The sequence below is a fragment of the Hyaena hyaena genome, unplaced genomic scaffold (genome assembly GCF_003009895.1).
Source record: "Hyaena hyaena isolate Hyena2069 unplaced genomic scaffold, ASM300989v1 scaffold_504, whole genome shotgun sequence".
NCBI classification, from domain to species: Eukaryota; Metazoa; Chordata; class Mammalia; order Carnivora; family Hyaenidae; genus Hyaena; species Hyaena hyaena.
Genome location: NW_024081137.1, coordinates 678960 through 698038, shown reverse-complemented (window position 1 = coordinate 698038; position 19079 = coordinate 678960). Strand labels below are relative to the sequence as shown.

Sequence of the window (19079 nt, the reverse complement as noted above, 5' to 3'; positions counted from 1 at the left end):
TCGTGATCCCAGGGTGTGTGATCAAGCCCCGCATGTATCTCTGTATAGAGCACAGAGCCTGCTTTAGAACCCCCCCCCCCCCCCCCGCCTACTTGTTCACTTATGTGCTCACTCACTCTAAAGGCCAACAAAAAACCCAAAAGAGACCAGTTTGTAGTTACTTTCCATTTTTAAATCAGGAATTTATCTAGGGTTATCTGTGTGGCTCAATTGATTGAATACCCAACTTCAACTCAGGTCATGATCCTGTGGTTCGTGGGTTCAAGCCCCTAGTTGGGCTTTGTGCTGACAGCTCAGAGCCTGGAGCCTGCTTCGGGTTCTTTGTCTCCCTCCCTCTCTCTCTTTCTCCTCTCTCTCAAAATTAAATAAACATTAAAAAAATTATAAAAGAATTTATCTAGATTAATATTTAGAGCAAAGCTAAAAGGTAATACATTTCAAAACTGTGCTCTTAAATTAAATCTATCCATGAGTTATTTCTCTGTATCAGTGGTTCTCAAACTCTGTGGTCCAAGAGCATCACTGGCATCTGAGAACTTGTTAGAAATGCAAATTCTCAGGCATCTGGGTGGATCAGTCAGTTATGCATCTGACTCATGGTTTCAGTTCAGATCATGATTTCACAGTTCTTGGGTTCGAGCCTCACATTGGGCTCTGTGTTGACAGCTCAGAGCCTGGATCCTGCTTCCAATTCTTGTCTCTCTCTCTCTCTTTGTCCCTTCCCTGCTTGCTCTCTCTCAAAAATAAACAAACATGGAAAAAAACTGAAAAAGAAATACAAATTCTCAGGCCCTCCCCTAGGCCAGCTGAATAGGAAACTCTGGAGGTGAGGCCCAGCACTCTAGTTAGAGTATGTCATGCAGGCGATAGCGGTGCAGGACAAGATGTGAGGACTGCTGTGCCCATATAAAAGCAAGGATTAAAAATTTTCTTTAACTTAGTATTTCTCCTGTCATTCTTTACCCTACTCAGAGGTAGTGATGTTACTGGGGCATAACATCATTTTTCCTAAGGGCTGTGCTTTTTTCTGTGTCTGCTGTTTTTCTCTCTTGAATGTCGTTTACTACAGTTCACATAACACGTCCCTAATCATCCTTTCAAAGTTTATCCCAGTATAATTCACTGGAAGACCTCCCCCTGACCCAGAGATATACTTGGTCTTGACTCTTACACTTTTTGGAGCCCTGTGAGCACCTTGTTCATAGCACCTCACGGTTCACTGCAGTGGTCTATTGACCCGTCTCTCTCTTTGCTGTAGTATCTGGAACACCTTGAACGTCTTAACGGTTCTTTTTATCCCTGACACCGAGTAGAGTTTATGGCATATGCGGATGCTAAGTAAATATTTATTAAGTGAAGGATGTCATGAAAACGAACAAAAGAGTAACTTCTCCAAGACTGAGTGTTGCTGAAGGGTAAGCTGGTGTTAGAAGAAAGCTAAAGCGGATGAATGTGAGTCCCTTCAACTGTCACACTGCTTATGAGCTTCCTCCAACCCTGTTTCCTGCATTGTAAAATTAGCCTAATGCCTCCGTCACAGGTTCTTGTAGAATTCCTGACACACAGAAAAACGGTCACTAATTTAAAAATTAGTATCTTGTACATTACAGTAATCTTAGGATTTTTATTATCCCACCTTGAAGTCATGCTTTTTTTTCTTCTAAAGTTGTTTTTCTCATTAGAACCAAAAAGCAGATTAACTTGATTGAATTAAACTATTTAAGATTCTGAATCGAAGAAGGTAAAAAGATGAGTCAAATATATTGGTGGCAAAAAGTTTTTAATGGGTATGTACTAATGATTTGAAAAAGGCTTTCCTGTAGTAAATTAGCATAAATATACTTCAGCATTTTTTTTACAAGCAATACATGTTCATTTTGTGAGTTGCGCTTGTCACTCTCATAAAAATCATTGACTCTGCTATAATTTCCAGGAAATTATGCATTTATTTTTATATACACCTTGTAAACATATTATGCTCTTGTAAGTCTTTGGTGCTTATTTAGGCCCCAAACAGATACATATCCTTTTTAATGGGGTCATGAGTCAAAAAACTATACCCACCATCTACTGAGAGAATCTAATATTTATGTTTTAGTAGGAAAAAATGGAGACTTTCCATGGAATCATTTGCATCAACCAATAGGACATGTATGGCCGGTCTAGCACATTGGGATAACATCTTGTTTTTAAGAGAACTGGTTTCTAAAAAAAAAATAATGGGCAAAGATCGTACCACTGTTGGCTCACTGGAGTTGTGGCTGCTCAGTTGGGTAGAGTTGAAGTTAGACATCCAGTTAGCTCATCATTTTGGAGATGAAAACCTGGGGACCAGAGAAACCACACAGTCTATCCTGGTCTCAAGGCAAATCAGAGCTGGAACCAGAGACCTAAGCTCTATGCAGTCCTGTGCTGGTTACATGGCTTTTGAGGCAGTCCTATTGACAAGGTCATTTTTTTTTAAAGTCTATTTTAGGGGGGTGGAGAGAACAAGAATGAGTAGGGGAGGGGCAGAGAGAGCAGGAGACAGGGAATCCAAAGCTGTCAGCACAGAGCCCAACGCGGGGTTTGAACTCACAATGTGTGAGATCATGACCTGAGCCAGAGCTGGATACTTAACCGACTGAGCCCCTCAGGCACCCCTACAAGGTCATTTTGTAAGAGCCACTCTATACCATTTGATGCCAGGGACTTTTTGATGTGGCCTGAAAAAAATAATGTTAAGCTTTTCTGTTGTTTTGCTTTTTAAATTCAAATAATCAGTTATCCCATTCTTAATGCTTTCAGCCCATCTACAACTCAAGTTAGGATCTGATGGCATGGAGTTAGGGATGAGGTGAGGATCAGTATAGGCATCTGGGATGTGATTCAGTCAGAAGGGTGTTTGGGTTCATTACTTTTTAAAAAAAATTTTTTGTTTTAGATTTATTTATTTTTGAGAGATAGAGTGAGACAGAGCATGAGTGGGGAGGCACCAAGAGAGAAGGAGACACAGAATCGAAGCAGGCTCCAGGCTCTGAGCAAGCATTCAGCACAGAGCCCAAGGCGGGGCTTGAACCCACGAGCCATGAGATCATGACCTGAGCCGAAGTTGGACACTTAAACAACTGAGCCATCCAGGCACCCCGGGTTCATTACTTCTTAATAAACATGGCCATTTCGACCTGGGCTTGTGAGAATAGCTGCTTTGAAACATCCAGTTCAAGACGTCCCTTTGGAGAAATCCTAAGGGATCTGACTGTTTGACTTCATGTGGGGCTATCTACTGGCTTAGGTTTCTTCTCTATTCAGCAGTAAAAGACTCATGACTTAAGCACATTTTAATAACTAGATATAAATGTTTGAATTTCAGCTGCCACTGTAGTATGTTATTCTCCTAATTCTTTTCTGAGGAAAAGAACCTTAAAAGATCATCTAGATTTTAAAACTTCTTAAATGTGTTCTATTTTGACAGGGTATTTATTTGGGGTGGTGTTCAGAAAGGAAGATAATAAAAAGAAAACAGTATCAAAACAGAAATATTATTAGATCTGCCATTGCACAGAAACCAATTTAAAGTAGATCTGGTTTGGTTCTCTCTGAAGAATGTCATTACTTAATGTGCCATGGGGATTTTGATGTAACAGTAGGTCATGAAGGATGCCATCATGGCAAGGGTTCAAAGGCCTGATTTACTAAGTTATTTAGACATGAGTTATCTCGGCAATTTCATCTGTATACAGATGTTTTCTCTATCAGGAGCTGTGCTTTGCCAGAAGGCGAATTGGCTTTACAGATAAAACCAACCACCCCCTGGCTGCTAGGCAGTGTGTGTCTGGTGAGTTTCCAGTGTCTAAGTCTGTTTTCAAAGGTTGGCTGGAAAGATGATCTGAGAAGCAGCATCTGAAGAGGGAGCTGATGCCTCCCTGAGTAACTCTGATGAAGGATTTTGAACTTTGGTGACTTTATTTTTCCTTCTTTTTGTCCTATAATTAAACTGTACCCGTTCTTTGGGTGAAATACTTATCTGAGATTAACCTGAGATAAAATATGAAACAGAAAAGTGTATCAGAAACAAACAGACTTGGGAGCAGGACCATCAGAGTTTGGCACCACACACTCACTGGGGTCATTTTGCCCATCTGGGCTGATCTGCATTTCTACAGCCTTTGATTTCTCTTTCTGAGCCACTTCTTGATAAACACTAGACCCTAGAGGAAATTCAGATATATTGGATTAACCACATGTACTCAGGAGCTAATGCTCAAAAAGCACTCCTTGCTCATTGCAAAATATCCAAGTTCCAGGAAAAGAAGCCTTTCAGGACTCCTAAGGTCAAATCGCTTTCAGGATTTAAAGGCCACAGGTTACAGTGATCAAACCGGTGATAGTTAACACTGCTTCAAAAATAACTATTTAAGTAGTGCAACTAAAGTTACTCCTAAAGAGAAAATCAGGAAGCACTTGGAATGCAAGAGGGAAGGGTTCCTAAAGTGAAATTAAATAATAAAGATACAAGTTAATCATCAGCGTTTTTTCTTAAATCATAATGCAAGTGAATATGAAAAAGCTTATTAAATTCAATATAATTTAGATGGAAAGGAAAACTTAATGTATGATGATTGTGTGTGATCCTCAGCATAGACTGAAAAGTAGAAAAGCAAGATGAAGGGAAAAACTACGTATCAGATGTATTTCCATAAAAACCTTATTTTATTATTGCCAGTCCATGTGTGGTACAACGTGCTTAGGTACACACGCACCACATATAGTTGCAAATCAGTCACTAGGAAACCAGACTGCTACTGGACCAGGTTCAGATTTGTGGATCTAGCCTAACACAGGTTGAGATTGGCCGCCCTGAGGGGAGCTATCCCAGTTTCATGTACCTGAGGGTTTTGACAGTTCTGGGTCAGCTTTTTTGACCATTCTAAACCAGAGCTATCATTGGTCCCCAGTAGGGCAGCATCAGATTTATAAATGATGCCCGGATTTAATTCCCTCTCTCGTGTATCGTCTACACTCTGATGAACTGGAGTCACATCAGATTTCCTAAAGTTTGCTCAAGCTAGACCCTTGCCTCTGGGATTTGGTGTATCTAGTAGTGTTCAGGCTGGGTTGATCCCTTTTTCATAATGCTTGTCACATTCTTTTTTTCCCTAAAATCAATTCACAGCCAGGCTTTTGTTAAAACAACTTCTTAGGTTTAGGCTCCTTCCTCTGAGCTGTTTTATGCAGAACAGATTAGTATTCTTAACACACTGCTTCTTGACAGTTCATTCTCCAACTCAAAAATCTTTGTTGGCTCCCCATATAAGTAATATATGCAGCCTTCCTAGCCAGGCACTTGAAGCTGTCTGCCTCCAACTTGCCTCTTCAACCCTATTTCACACTTATCCAGTGAGTGTCCTCAGAGCCAAGCCTGGCATGTGATAGGTGATGAATGTCCTGATGGGTGGCCATCAGATTGACTAAGAACAGTCAAATAATTGACACGAATAGACAGTGGGTATGTGTGAAGTAGAAAAGGCCTGTGCGTGTGGTGGTTTCTTCCTCACCATAAGGACTCTACTCCCTTTTTAAAGTCCATTGTTTTAGCTTCTGCTGCTTCCACTGGAGTTGGCCATGGGCATCAAGAAGTGTAGGCACTAGTCTTTAACCACATCAAGCTCTGATGTCCTTGAGTGCCACGTCACTTTTAAGCTTCCACCTATACTTGTAAACTGGGGAGTCTGGCCCAGTCTTTTCTTCATGATGGATCCGTTTCCTTTTCTGCCATACTTTCAAAAGCTTTGAAAACTTTTGTCTAGACTTGTGCTGTCCAGTGTGGTAACCCCATAACCACATGTAGCTGTTGAGCATTTGAAATGTGCCTAATCTGGGGGTGCCTGGGTGGCTCAGTTGGCTAAGCATCTGACTCTTGATTTCAGCTCAGGTCACGATCTCACAGTTGTGAGATCAAGCCCTATGTTGGGCTCCATGCTGGGGGTGGGGGCATGTTTAAGATTCTCTTCCTCTGCCCCTTCCCAACTTGCACACGTGCACATGTGTGCTCTCTTTCTCTCAAAGAAAGAAAGAAAGGAAAGAAAAGGAAAGGAAAGAAGGGGAGGAAAAAAGGGAAAGTGCCTAGTCTGAATTAGGTGAGTTGTAATTGTAAAGTACACACCAGATTTTGAAGATTTAGTCCCGGGAAAAAAGACAGTATAAAGTGTCTTGATTTATATCTTGATTACATAATGAAATGATAAAATATAGATATAATGAACTAAATAAAACATTTAAATTTACCTGTTTCTTATGTTTTCTAATGTGGCTTCTTAGAATTGTAAGGTTATGTATGTGGTTCACATATTTCAGCCAGCTCAGGTCTAGAAACTCAATTTCTTTTTAAAAATATTTATTTTTTAAGTGTTTATTTTTTGAGAGAGAGTGTGGGCGAGTGGGGGAGGGGAAGAGAGAGAGGGAGGCACAGAATCCAAAGCAGGCTCCAGGCTCTACGCTCTCCGCACAGAACCAGATATGCAGCTTGAACCCATGAACTGTGAGATCATGACCCGAGCTGAAGTCAGATGCTTCGCTGACTGAGCCACTGAGCCAGGTGCCCCCTTTAAAAACATTTTTTTAATGTTTGTTTATTTTTGAGAGAAACAGAGCATGAGAAAGAAATGGGCAGAGAGAGAGGAAAACACAGAATCTGAAGCAGGCTGCAGGCTCTGAGCTGTCAGCACAGAGCCTGATGTGAAGTCTCGAACCTGTGAATTGTGAGATCATGACCTGAGCAGAAGTCAGTTGCTTAACCAACTGGGCCACTCAGGTGCCCCTAGAAACTCAATTTGTTACATAATGAAGAATTAGTTTAGCTCCTTTTTAATTGTTAAAGCACATGTTGAAAATGAGCACTTTTAAGAAGTATGAAATGACCAGTGTTATGAAACCAGCCAGAACAAAGAGATGTGTAAGGAGTGTCATGTTATTCTCCCAGTCTTGCAGACAAAAGTGTAATTTCTTCTAGGTGATTTGAAATGTGAGAATAACTTGCAGACACCTCCCTATTCTCTGTGAGCAGTTCTGAGGCTGGTAGCAAAAATGCAGCATTTCCAGGTTGGCACAGCGATGTGCTCTGCTCCGCTGTCAGATCCTGTCATGCTAGCATTGCCTTTTTGTTCGTGGACTCTCTGCAATTTCATCCTTTAAAGTGGTAATAGCTGTGTGGGCAGCTGTGGGCAGCAGAGACGTTTGCAGGCGAGTTGCATGACTTTGGAAATGTACCGAGTGTGTAAATGTGTTGACTTTGACCCACTTGTATGATTTGTGGGCAGCTTTGAAATTCCATTCTATTTTCCAAGTCCGTTAAGGCACATAGAACGCTCCCTGTGTACTCAAGATCACATAAACAATCTACTCTCTGGCATGATGTTAATGCACAGGATGTGTCTGTTTCAAGTGAGTTGTGTGAATGCACAGGGCTCGCAGTGAGCTGGCAAGACAGAGCTGCTCTGCTCAAGGTGTTACTGAGATGGGGCGGGGAGTAATCGGTGTTGACCTGTGGGGCTCACAGCGAAATTCCCGTGCTTGGTAGTGACCATTAAAATGGCCACATATAGGCAACCAACGGAATGTGAAAAGATAATTGCAAATGACATATCGGATAAAGGACAAGTATCCAAAATCTATAAGGAACTCACCAAACTCCACACCCGAAAAACAAATAATCCAGGGAAGAAATGGGCAGAAGACATGAACAGACACTTCTCCAAAGAGGTCATCCAAATGGCCAACAGACACATGAAACGATGCTCAGCATCCCTCATCATTAGGGAAATACAAATCAAAACCACACTGAGATACCACCTCACACTGGTCAGAGTGGCTAAAATGAGCAAATCAGAGGACTCTAGATGGTGGCGAGGATGTGGAGAAACGGGCACCCTCCTACACTGTTGGTGGGAATGTAAACTAGTACAGCTCCTCTGGAAAACAGTGTGGAGGTTCCTGAAAACATTAACAATAGAACTCCCCTATGACCCAGCAATAGCACTGCTAGGAATTAACCCAGAGGATACAGGAGTGCTGATGCATAGGAGCACGTGGACCCCAATGTTCATAGCAGCACTCTCAACAGTAGCCAAAACATGGAAAGAGCCTAAGTGTCCATCAACGGACGAATGGATCAAGAAGATGTGGTTTATCTATACCATGGAATACTACACAGCAATGAGAAAGAATGAAATCTGGCCATGTGTAGCAACGTGGATGGAACTTGAGGGTGTTCTGCTGAGCGAAATAAGTCAGGCAGAGAAGGACAAATATCATATGTTTTGACTCATATGTAGAGTAGGAGAAACTTAACAGAGGACCATGGGGAAGGGGAAAAATAGTTGGGGAGAGGGAGGGAGGCAAACCATGACAGACTCTTGAATACTGAGAACAAACTGAGGGCTGTTGGGGGTAGGGGAGAGGGGGAGAGGGGTAATGGGCATGGAGGAGGGCACTTGTTGGGATGAGCACTGAGTGTTATATGGAAACCAACTTGACAATAAACTATAAAAAAATAAAATGACCACGTAGTCTTTGTGGAGCATATCTTTGCTTAAAGGCAGGGAATTATTTGCAAATATGGTCATGTTTTCAAAACTAAAGCATTTCTTTTACAGTTGTGTGCAAACAATTGAATTCTTTATTATCTGCCTCCCATGTTCAACGTACTGCAACACACCAGTATGAATTTAGGAGAAGCAGTGAATATCTGCATTTGTTCTGATTTTTAACTAAACGTTGTGCTTCTAGACAGCTAACTCTGCACTGCTGCATCCCAGATTTCATCTCGGTTGTTTGGACCCAGGAGATGGCTCAAACCGTGTATAGGAAAAGTTATTAACAGCCTCTTTTACTTCGTGTGAGAAAATTAACAATGCTGGTGCCAGTTTGCCTTTTTTCTGCCTGTGCTGTAGTATAAATATTTTTCTTTTGACACCATCTGTGAATTGTAGTAATATGAATTTTATGCTCTGCTGGGTTTATATGAAAGGTTCTGGAATCTCTCTGGAGCACAGCAAGCCTTGTGGTTGAGCAGGGCTGGACATGGAAAATATGGAGAGAGTAGGGTGAGGCTGAAAGGGCATAGGGAATGTATCCGATCCACTGAAGACTCCTGAGTGCTGATAATTTCATCTCGTTATGAGGAGTAACATTTACGAATTCCAAGGCAGATGTGGAGTTGGTAGTGGTGTATGACATGGCCAGTTGCAAAGCATCACAGCCTGCATGATAGCCAAGTAGAAGACGGGTTTGAGGAGAGTGAAACTGAAGGTGGGGAGACAAATTGGAAGGCTGTTCCAGTAATCGAAGTAAGAAGTAGAGCTTGTGCTAAGCCAGAGACGTGGAAAAAAGGAGTTGGATCTCAGAGAGATGGAAAAGGAAGAAATTATAGGAATTCAGTGTGCAATGTGAAGAAGTACAGGTCTGAAAGTTTTCCCAGTGTGTGGCCAGGTGAGGGACAGGAGTGAGCCTGTGGGCTCACTGGGCATAGGGGGGTAATAAGCAGGTTTGAAAGAAAAGTACTCTGGGGTCTGAGAGGTGCAGAGCTCAGAAGCCAAGAATGCAGAGACAGCAAGACCATGGTGGTGTAGAAATGGATCAGGAGACAAGTGCAGGTCTGTTTGGTTTAAAAAAAAAATTGCTTAATGACGTCATCTCTTGGAGCCTACAAAATACTGTAAGAAAAATACTATTCAGGAAATGGCAACTACAGGAGGCTTCTCAGACAGTAAGGTACAATAGGCAAGTGTTGTCACTGGAGTGGGTGGGTCAAGGGTGGTAATTCTCTATTAACCTGCAGACAGAGTCAGGGAAATTCCCAGTTGCCTTTAAAGATGTATTCTAGGATCACCTTTTCTAAAAAGCCTTTTGAGCCCTCCTTGCTCTAGCCTTCAGGCCGAGGGAGACAGCTGGCCTTGCTTTCTCCTTCAGGCTGCAGGTGTTCTTTGTAATACCAGCTCTGTGTTTTCGCTTACTACCTATATGCTCTTTCCCTCCCAGTAGATGGTGGGTTTTTTTTTTTTAATATTTTTATTTATTTCTAGGAGAGAGAGACAGTGTGAGCAGGGGAGGGTCAGAGAGAGAGGGAGACACAGACTCCGAAACAGGCTCCAGGCTCTGAGCTGGCAGTCAGCACAGAGCCCGACGCGGGGCTCGAACCCACGAACTGCGAGATCATGACCTAAGTGAAAGTCGGATGCTTAACCGACTAAGCCACCCAGGCGCCCCAGATGGTGGGTTTTTTGAAAGGGGGAAGTATGTAATCTCCATTTTGTTACCTTAACATGTGGAATGTATCGGGTATAGCTAGCCTATAGTGGATGTTCAGTAGATGTTCACTGAATAAATTCAGGGGATTTATACGCAGCATGGTAAAGTAGAAAGATAAGTAGTCGGGACAGAAGAGAGGGGACCTGGGTTATGACGCCAATTCTGCTATTGGCTATTTGGCCCATAAGAAGCTAGTTAGTTTTGCTGGACCTTGGTTTCCTTGTAGGCAAAGGGGGTTGAACAAGAATCTAGGAAATCCATGAATGGTCTTCAAGAGATTCCTGGATTTCTTGAAATGCAGAGTTGTATATACTTATGTGTATATTAATACACACACACACACACACACACAAACACACACACACACACACACACAGGTCCCATCCACCTCTGAGGAAAAGACTGAGGACTTTCAACATACTTCAGAGGGAGCTATGGTTTAAAATAATTAAGAACCACTGAATAAAATGCAGCTTTAAAATTTCTGTATAGGATGGAGTTGGGAGATGTGACCCTATGGTTGGGGGTGAGGTTTAGCTAAAGGACTTATCTTAAAATTGCTATTAAGTGACAGTCTACTTACATAGATTTTTATATTTGAGGCAGTGAGTCATGGAGGTCATGGAGATTATGGAGAGATATATGCTAAAGCTTCTCTAAGCTCATCCCTTTGTACTGTCACTTCTTAGAGCTTTTTAAATTCTATGTGAACTGTATATGATTATGCTTCTTATTATGTGTTATCTTCATGAGTTAACTAGGCATGGGACTTTTTAACATTTTGGTAAGGTCACATGTGATTGTTTTTGGGCTCTTAGAGTTACTTTTACGTGACAGGAGTTTTTGTTTTCATTTGTTTTCTGAATATTTATATGGAAAATTAATTACATGAGAGCAGAAAATGCATAAATAGGGGAAAAAATTTACCATCCACAATCTTTTTTTTTTGGGAACATAACGAATGCTATAGTCAGATAAGCTTAGTGACTGTTGGAAAGTATTAGCAAACACTGGCCCTCGTGTACTTGAACAGAGGTATAACCTATTAGATGTGTGCATAGTCATTGGAAAGCTTTGTTTTATATCCTGTACTAACTTGAGATAGATATTTCACATTGTATTTTCTGAAGTGCTTTGCAAAGACCACATCTTATTTTACTTATGATGATGGTGACTGCGATGGCATTAGAAAGTAGAAGTATGGAACATCCCTTTATATGCATTTTACAGAGAGGTTAAAGGAGCTAAGGCATAGAGCATCTACTTGAGATTCCAACTCAGAACATTGGAATCTTTTTTTTTTTTAAGCAACATTTGAAGAGTTAAAATAGCTGCTGGGCAGATTTTTAAATTAAGTTTTTAATTTTAATTCTAGTATAGTTAACATACAGTGTTACATTAGTTTCAGGTATACAAATAGTGATTTGACGGTTCTATACATTATTCAGTGCTCACCATGATTAGTGAACTCTTCAATCCCCATCAGAACATCTGAGTCTTAAGCTTGTGCTCCTAACCAGGTCAGTGTATGACTTTCCTAAAGGGAGGTTCTTTTTTTCTTAGGACTTTACTTTTGAAGTTTCAAAACAGTAAGTATAGACTAATTCTTACTCTTATGGTCATTACCAAGGCCTGCACAAACTATGCATAATTTGGAAACACTTCACCTACGTAGATACTCTTTTGTCTACTTCAGTTTCATTTCTCATGGTGCATAATCTTGATACAGAAATATTGTACAGTTCATCTTATGTGGCTATTCCACTTTGCTTTGCCCTTAGGGGAGGTGGTCCAGACATTTGCCAGCAGCATCCTACAGCCTTCAAAGAAACAACCAGGTGTTTTAGGAAAGATCTAAAATGTACTGCTAGAAATGACACTAAGCTGCAGTGTATCTTAATGGGGCAATTTACTGTGTGAAATTAGAATTGCAAAGAAAATTAAGATAATGAGGTCTGTTGATTTCCTAGGAGGCTTAAGGTAAAATATATTAGTCTGATCATCACCATCTGGTTGGGTTTAGAATTAGGCTTCTTTGTCTGAGAGTCTGGTGTCTGGGTTGCTTGGGTAATACCAGGTCTCTGGGCTGCCTCTGGGTTGCACCTGACTGAGTCTATAAGCCTTATGCTCCTGTCTGAATTGGTCAGTCCAGCACTCCCAGGCCACAGTCTGAGTTATGTCCTCTGAGCCTTTCCTCGATGACTGCATGGGGCATTTTCTCTGAGCCTGGAAGAACTGATGCGGTGTTCCTGCTTTAGTTTCAGCTGCTGGATGATAACTTGATGGTCTGGCGCTGCAATGATGCAGAGCTTTGAGTGACTTAAGCTTGTCTTGCATTTGGGGTTCAAGTCTACAGCCACCATATTGGCTTGTAGAGCCCACCTCCCTGTAAAGGTCACTTCCCTGGGAACTCCTATTGAATTTAACTCCCTGTCCATGAATTTTGATAATAGCCTTTCCACTGGATCATGGAGAGGGTTTAAAAAAAAAAAATATATATATATATATATATATTTTTTTTTTTAAGTTTATTTTGAGAGAGCATTAGCAGGGGAAGGACAGAGAGAGAGAGAGAGAGGGAAAGAGGATCTCAAGCAGGCTCTGTGCTATCAGCTCAGAGCCTGGTGTGGGGCTTGAACCCACAAACAGTGAGATCATGACCTAAGCCGAAATCAAGAGTCAGATGCTTAACTGACTGAACCACCCAGGCGCCCCAGGGAGAGGCTTAAGAGGTAAAACTTCTAGATGGAGACCTCAAGTAGATAAATCCACAGTTAATTAGCACTTTTTTTTTGGCAGATGTGTGTGCTGGTCCCTATGGTTCTCTGTGGTTATTGTCTACGGTCATGGCTTCCTTAACTCAGGAACTTAGAAGTAACTTACTTACTGCTTTTGCATGGATGACTTGTTTTAATTACAAACTACATTATCAACAGCATGAATATACTGGGTAAGCAGAAAGTAATTTTCTCAAAGGTATCATGAAGAGAATAGTTAAAATTGGTCTCTCTATTAGTTTCCAGTTCTCTTATTGAAAACTTTCATGGCTTTTAAACTTCCTAATGGGGTTGGTAAAAATAGAGAGCTCAAACTAAATTAAAATCACCATTAGGGGGAGAAATTTGATGGGAGGGGGTTGCCACTATGTATGCTGCCTCTAGATTTGAGGAGAGAGGCAATACTTTCTCATATTTAATATTTAATTTTCATAATGGGCTCCTTCTTCAATTATTCATTCATTCCTTGCTTGTGCCAGGTTAAGCTCTTTATCTGTCTTTACACATATTATCCCCAATCCTCACAACAATTTTGCAAGGTAAGTATTAGTCATTCATTTGTTCGAGCAACAAATATTTTCATGTTAAGTGGTTGTTATGACCTCGGCTGTGAGCTAGGTGGTAAAAATGGAACAGTGAAGAAGCAGTTCAAGTTCCCTGACCTTGAGGTGTTTTTCGTTGTTGAAGGGAGAGAAAGACAGTAAACAGGTCATTAGAATGCCTTGTTAACATTCTTAATATACTCTTCAGGGGTGTATAAATTTGTAAAAAGTTTTCGAAGAGCAGTGGTGATACTTTTGACACCCTCATCTTGTTTAAGAATCTTTCCTATAGAAATACCGAAACACAATTGAAAAGATAATTGGCAAAGATGTTAATTCCAACGTTGTTCTAGTAGGCGCATGTTGAAAAAGCTCATTGGTAGGAGAATGGTTAAATCATTGTTATATTCATATGCTGACATGTTGTGCGCGTTAAGGTGAATGAAGTAGGTCTGTGTGTTGACACAACTATCTGGGATATGCTGTTAAATGACAAACTCTGGTTGTAGAAAAGTCTGTATAATAGGAACATATTACCTAAAATAATAATCATGAAGAAAAGGGAACAAAATTGGGCAAGAGTCCCACCAGAGTGTTAGCGTTGGTCCCCTTTAGGCAGAGTTGTGTGTGGTGGCTGTGGGGGACAACTTCTGCGTGTTGCCGTGTTATTTAAACTTGACAAAATAAACATGAGTCCTTTTCAGATATTTTAAACTGCGAAGGTGATCGGTATGAGGGTGGAGTTCTGTCCTACAGGAACACCAGGAACACAAAGGACCCCGATTGGAGTGGGAGATGTCCGAGAAGGCCGCGGTGGAGGGAACGGCCTGTCTGAATTCAGGATGGACATGGTCAGCCATGAGGAGAGACACAGAATGAGGGCGTCCCAGTAGACGGTTTTGGAGCTGACCACCTCTGTACTTCAAAGGTTTATCCAGATCGTCCTGGGTTCTTCTTTACTTTGCCTCCACAACACATCAACCACTGTTCCTAAATACTCTAGGAATACTCTGACGTACCTCTTCTCTATCTCAATGGCTGCTGGCTTAGATTTCTCATTTCTCACCTGGATGATGGAGAAACCCCTCTACTAGGTCTCATGGCCCCTTGTCTGTATCCCATGTCCTTCTACCTGTTTACCCATCACTGTGCTGAGTGATCTTCTAAAAATGCAGTTTTGACCTGTGTATCTTCCTTCTTAAATTGTATCAGTGATCCTCCTTAGATTCTGGGATCTAATCCATCCTCTAAAGCAAGTGTACAGAAACCCTTCTTACTTCTTCCACCTTCCTCCCACAGTAAATGTTACTTGTATTATCCGGAAATATTTTAATTTCTTTACAAATGCCACTCTTCTTAAGAAACAGGAATAACATGGATTTAGTAGTTGGTTGTTGGCCTCTTGACTTGTAAATGTTCTGACTAGTTACCCCTTTGTGAGTTCATGTCTGTAATTTCATATTATGTTGAGGTAACAATTTAGAAATCAGCAAATTTCAGGGAAAATAGCCTTACTGTCCTTGGGGATATTTTCTTTTGTAAATATTCTTGAATGAATGTTTCTAATGGCAGGAGAATCCGGCATTAATTTTTATACTTGTCTATTCCAAATCCGGATACGCTCCACCTTTATAGAATACACACTGTTCTAAAAACACTACATTGACTAAACAGTCTTATTTGCTTTGGCTAAACTTAGAATTAATGGATGAACTTGATGTACCATCAGATAGACACAAAACTGAGAGATGGTCCTGAGAGATTTACTTTAAGACGTGCTATGTATTATTCTTCCATCCTTCTTATCCACTGAATTTGTAACTTTATTTTTCTATTACTGAGTGGTAAGAAGTAATACTTTTAAGTAAATATTAGGAGTTGGTTTCATCTTGTTGATTTTCAGAAACGTTTGTGCTTCATAAACATGTAATATAGGACTAAAGTGATGTACTGTCTTTTGGCTCCCCCTGGTGGACAATTGTATGCAAAACTGAAACTACAAGTTTTAGATAGGGATGGGTTGTAATTATTATAGAAAACATCCCCAAGAATAAAACATATTTCTATTATACTGTAAAATAGCAGTAGTGAAATATGTTATGTAAAGCACATAATAGTGATGCTGTCTATTCCTGTTTTTCTTCTTACTGAGTAATGGCAATGCTGGGACCATAGTGTAAAATAGAAGCAGATTTCATTCCACAGCTTCAAAACAGTGTGCATCAGGATAAGGCTGATGCTAAAATTTGACAGTATCATTAATTCATTAGTCTAAACACTACTCAGATTATTCCAGAATCTTCCAAAAGCTAGACGTTACTCTGAGGAATACATAATTTTGGAAGTTGAGCAAATGGTTATTTTTATTTTGAATCAACTTATTTTGATAAACTTATTTGTTCATTCATGATCTTCTGAATTTGCAGTTTCGCTGAAGATGCCTTTATCTTTACTATAGGGAATTAATTGATACCTAGTTTTATGTAGCTGGTTGTGTCTTGCTTTCATATCAAATGTTCAAAAAAAGGTTAAACCAAGAAGAAATTGCATAGTCTTTCAATTAAATTTTATTTGTATATGATGATTTTGTAAAATAAAAGTTCACATTTATTGAGATAATCATTTGGGCGTTATCTCATTTAATCTTTTCAGTAATTCCATGAGGAGGCTGGTAGTTCGCTGTCACTACCCACATTTTATGGAGCTTAGGAAAGGTGAGCTTAGCGAAAATCTAATGAGCTGGGGCTCAACCACGTATTCTTACTCCAGAGCTGTATGTTTATAACTGCAGCAGTATACTTCCTCCTGAAGTAGGAAAGAGATAGGTATATGTGTGGCTAATACTCTTGAGAGACTTCTGTGGAGTTCTGAGACACTGCTGTTAGGTCTCTGTATTTGAACTGAGGAATTAGAAGATTACTTCAGCTTAGAGAGAGATTTTTGCCCTCCCCCCCTCAATTTGAATAGGACTAATAGAAGAACCTCTTTAAATTGTGTTTCGGTTTGAGAGGACAAATTATATCTGTTATCATAGAAGTAGGTTTCATGAGAAAAATGCATTTTAGCTCTTTGGGTTCACCATTGAGTCTTTGAGCGAGATGATCTTAGGTGTGAAAGTGGCAAGTGGCAAGGAGGGGTAAATTGCTCGGTTCTAAGACTATGGCAGACACATTTAGGTATAGGTACCAAAGTAAGTATTAAAATACAGATATCAAGGGTTTAGGAAACTCTCTTTCTGAAAATACTGAGAATAATGTAATTTTCTTAAAGTTAGCAATTATAAAGAATAGCCATCACTTAAACACTTTTCATGTATTATCTAATTCTTATAGTAACCTGATGATTATTAATAAGCTAACTATGATTATAGGCAGTATCCAGATGAGAAAACTGAAGCCCAGGTTAGTTAGGCAATTCACTGGAGGTTCGTGGGGTAATGAAACAGAAGCCAGAATTTGAACTCCTGTGATCTAGCTCAGAAGCCTATGCTCTAAACCACTTGGCTATATAGTGCACTTTCCAGTAGAACTCTGTGATGATGGACATGTTTGATGTCTATGTAATGCAGTACAGTAGCCGCTAGCCACACGTAGCTACTGGGCACTTGAAATATGGCTAGTACAACTAAGAAACTTAAATTTTATTTTATTAAAAAAATTTTTTTAATGTTTTTTTTTATTTATTTCTGAGAGAGAGACAGGATGAGCAGGGAAGGGTCAGAGAGAGAGGGAGACACAGAATCTGAAACAGCTTCAGGCGTCAGCACAGAGTCTGACGCGGGGCTCGAACCCATGAACCATGAGATCATGACCGGAGCTGAAGTCAAATGCTGAACCAACTGAGCCACCCAGGCTCCCCTGTCTTTTAATTTTTAATGAGTGTAAATTTAAATAGCTTGTCTGTGTGGCCAGTGGCTACTATACTTGGACAGCACAGCTTTACAAGATCTTTCAGATACTGTAGAAGTGGAGATAGAAGACCTTTAGTATTCCCTCATCTAACGCCTTGCTTTAATGATAAGGAAACTAAGCCAAATGCTTAATAATCTGCAGAATTACACAGTTAAAGAAGGGACTAGATTATAACCCAGGAGTTTTTAATTCTCAGAAACAGCTCTTCCCATTCTGCACTTTTGTTGGCATCTGCAAATTTACGTTTCTGCTGCCATTGTTAATATTAGATTGTAAGATTATTTTTTGAAAAAAAAAATCTTTCTCAAAATACGTGGCCAATTAACTTTCTTTTTATTTCAGGTTATAGAAACACTATCACGACTTTCTCGCACGCCTATAGCGTTGGCCACAGGAATCAGGTAAGCTTGATTCAACTTTGTCCAATGTAATGATTATTTACTGAATGGTTACTATTTATAAAGCACTTTGCATACAGGGTCCACATCTCATTCATGCGTGCACAGTGCCTGGTATCTAAGTGCCTAATGCACATTTGAAATTAATCGATCAAGGAAGAACGTATTTATAGAGTTGAATAAGATACTTTAGCTAAACATCATTGTCAATTCACTATTGACTGTTACCAATACGGTTCTTTGTTTTCTTAATTTTCTCCAAGATTTCATTTCATTATACGATTCATCAAAACAAACAGAAATGCTCAAGTAAATACGTACTTTAAAAGATGTTGTAGTACATTTATTTCCTACAGTCCATAACAATAACTCAAAACTTTTAAGAGTTCAAAAAGTAAATCAGACAAATAAAAAAAAATAATGTGTACAAGGATGTGTGTTGAGGATTGGCACTAAGTGGAAAACATGGAAGTAAATAGGTTAAATTAATTATGCCATCTCTGTGCCATGGAGTATTATGCAGTCAGTAAGTATGGAAATATTGTAGACATGTATGTCATGCTGGACTTTTTCTGTTTACTATATTCTCAAGTTAGGTCAGCCAGAAAATGGTATTGTTAGTAACATTAGCAATACAGAGAAGGTTTCAGTGGCTACACAGGTAGGTCACATGGATATGGAACGGATTTCAATTTTTGCTTTGTTTCCTCAGAGGTTCATATCTTATTCTCCAGCCATTATGGGCCTCTGTGATGCTGTCTCTCTACCTCTGTTGCTTCCATTTTTCTATGTCCAGCTCACATTCAGGTTTTAAGGAAGATAAGCACATCTTACAGGACTGACCAGCAGTAACTCGGCAGCCCCTTCCCTAGATACAAAGCCCAGTGACTTCAGGGAGGGTACCCTGTGGATCCTTTTTTGGAAATGGGCTGTGACTTTGGCAGCTTCCTAAGTAGTAATCTCTAGGCTGGATACATGTTCAACACCTTGCGATTTGCTCTGCATGATTCATCTTTCCATGTTAATATATATTTTAAGTCATTATATGTAAACAGATTTTGAATCGCCCTGATACTCTTTTGATGTATTTATGCACATTTGATTCTGAAAGGATATATATTAGAAGGTTTTTCTTTCCTTCTTAATTCTTACCTATAAATTTTT

General features: G+C 40.0%; 1 protein-coding gene across 1 annotated transcript in view; it reads left to right on the top strand.

Annotated features, from left to right (window-relative positions):
- Positions 1-19079, top strand: part of VAV3 (vav guanine nucleotide exchange factor 3) — a 353383-nt gene that overhangs the window by 138402 nt on the left and 195902 nt on the right. The window contains exon 3 of the mRNA XM_039254969.1: positions 17860-17918. Within this exon, the coding sequence (XP_039110900.1) occupies positions 17860-17918 (59 nt within the window). The remainder of the gene's footprint in view (positions 1-17859; positions 17919-19079) is intronic.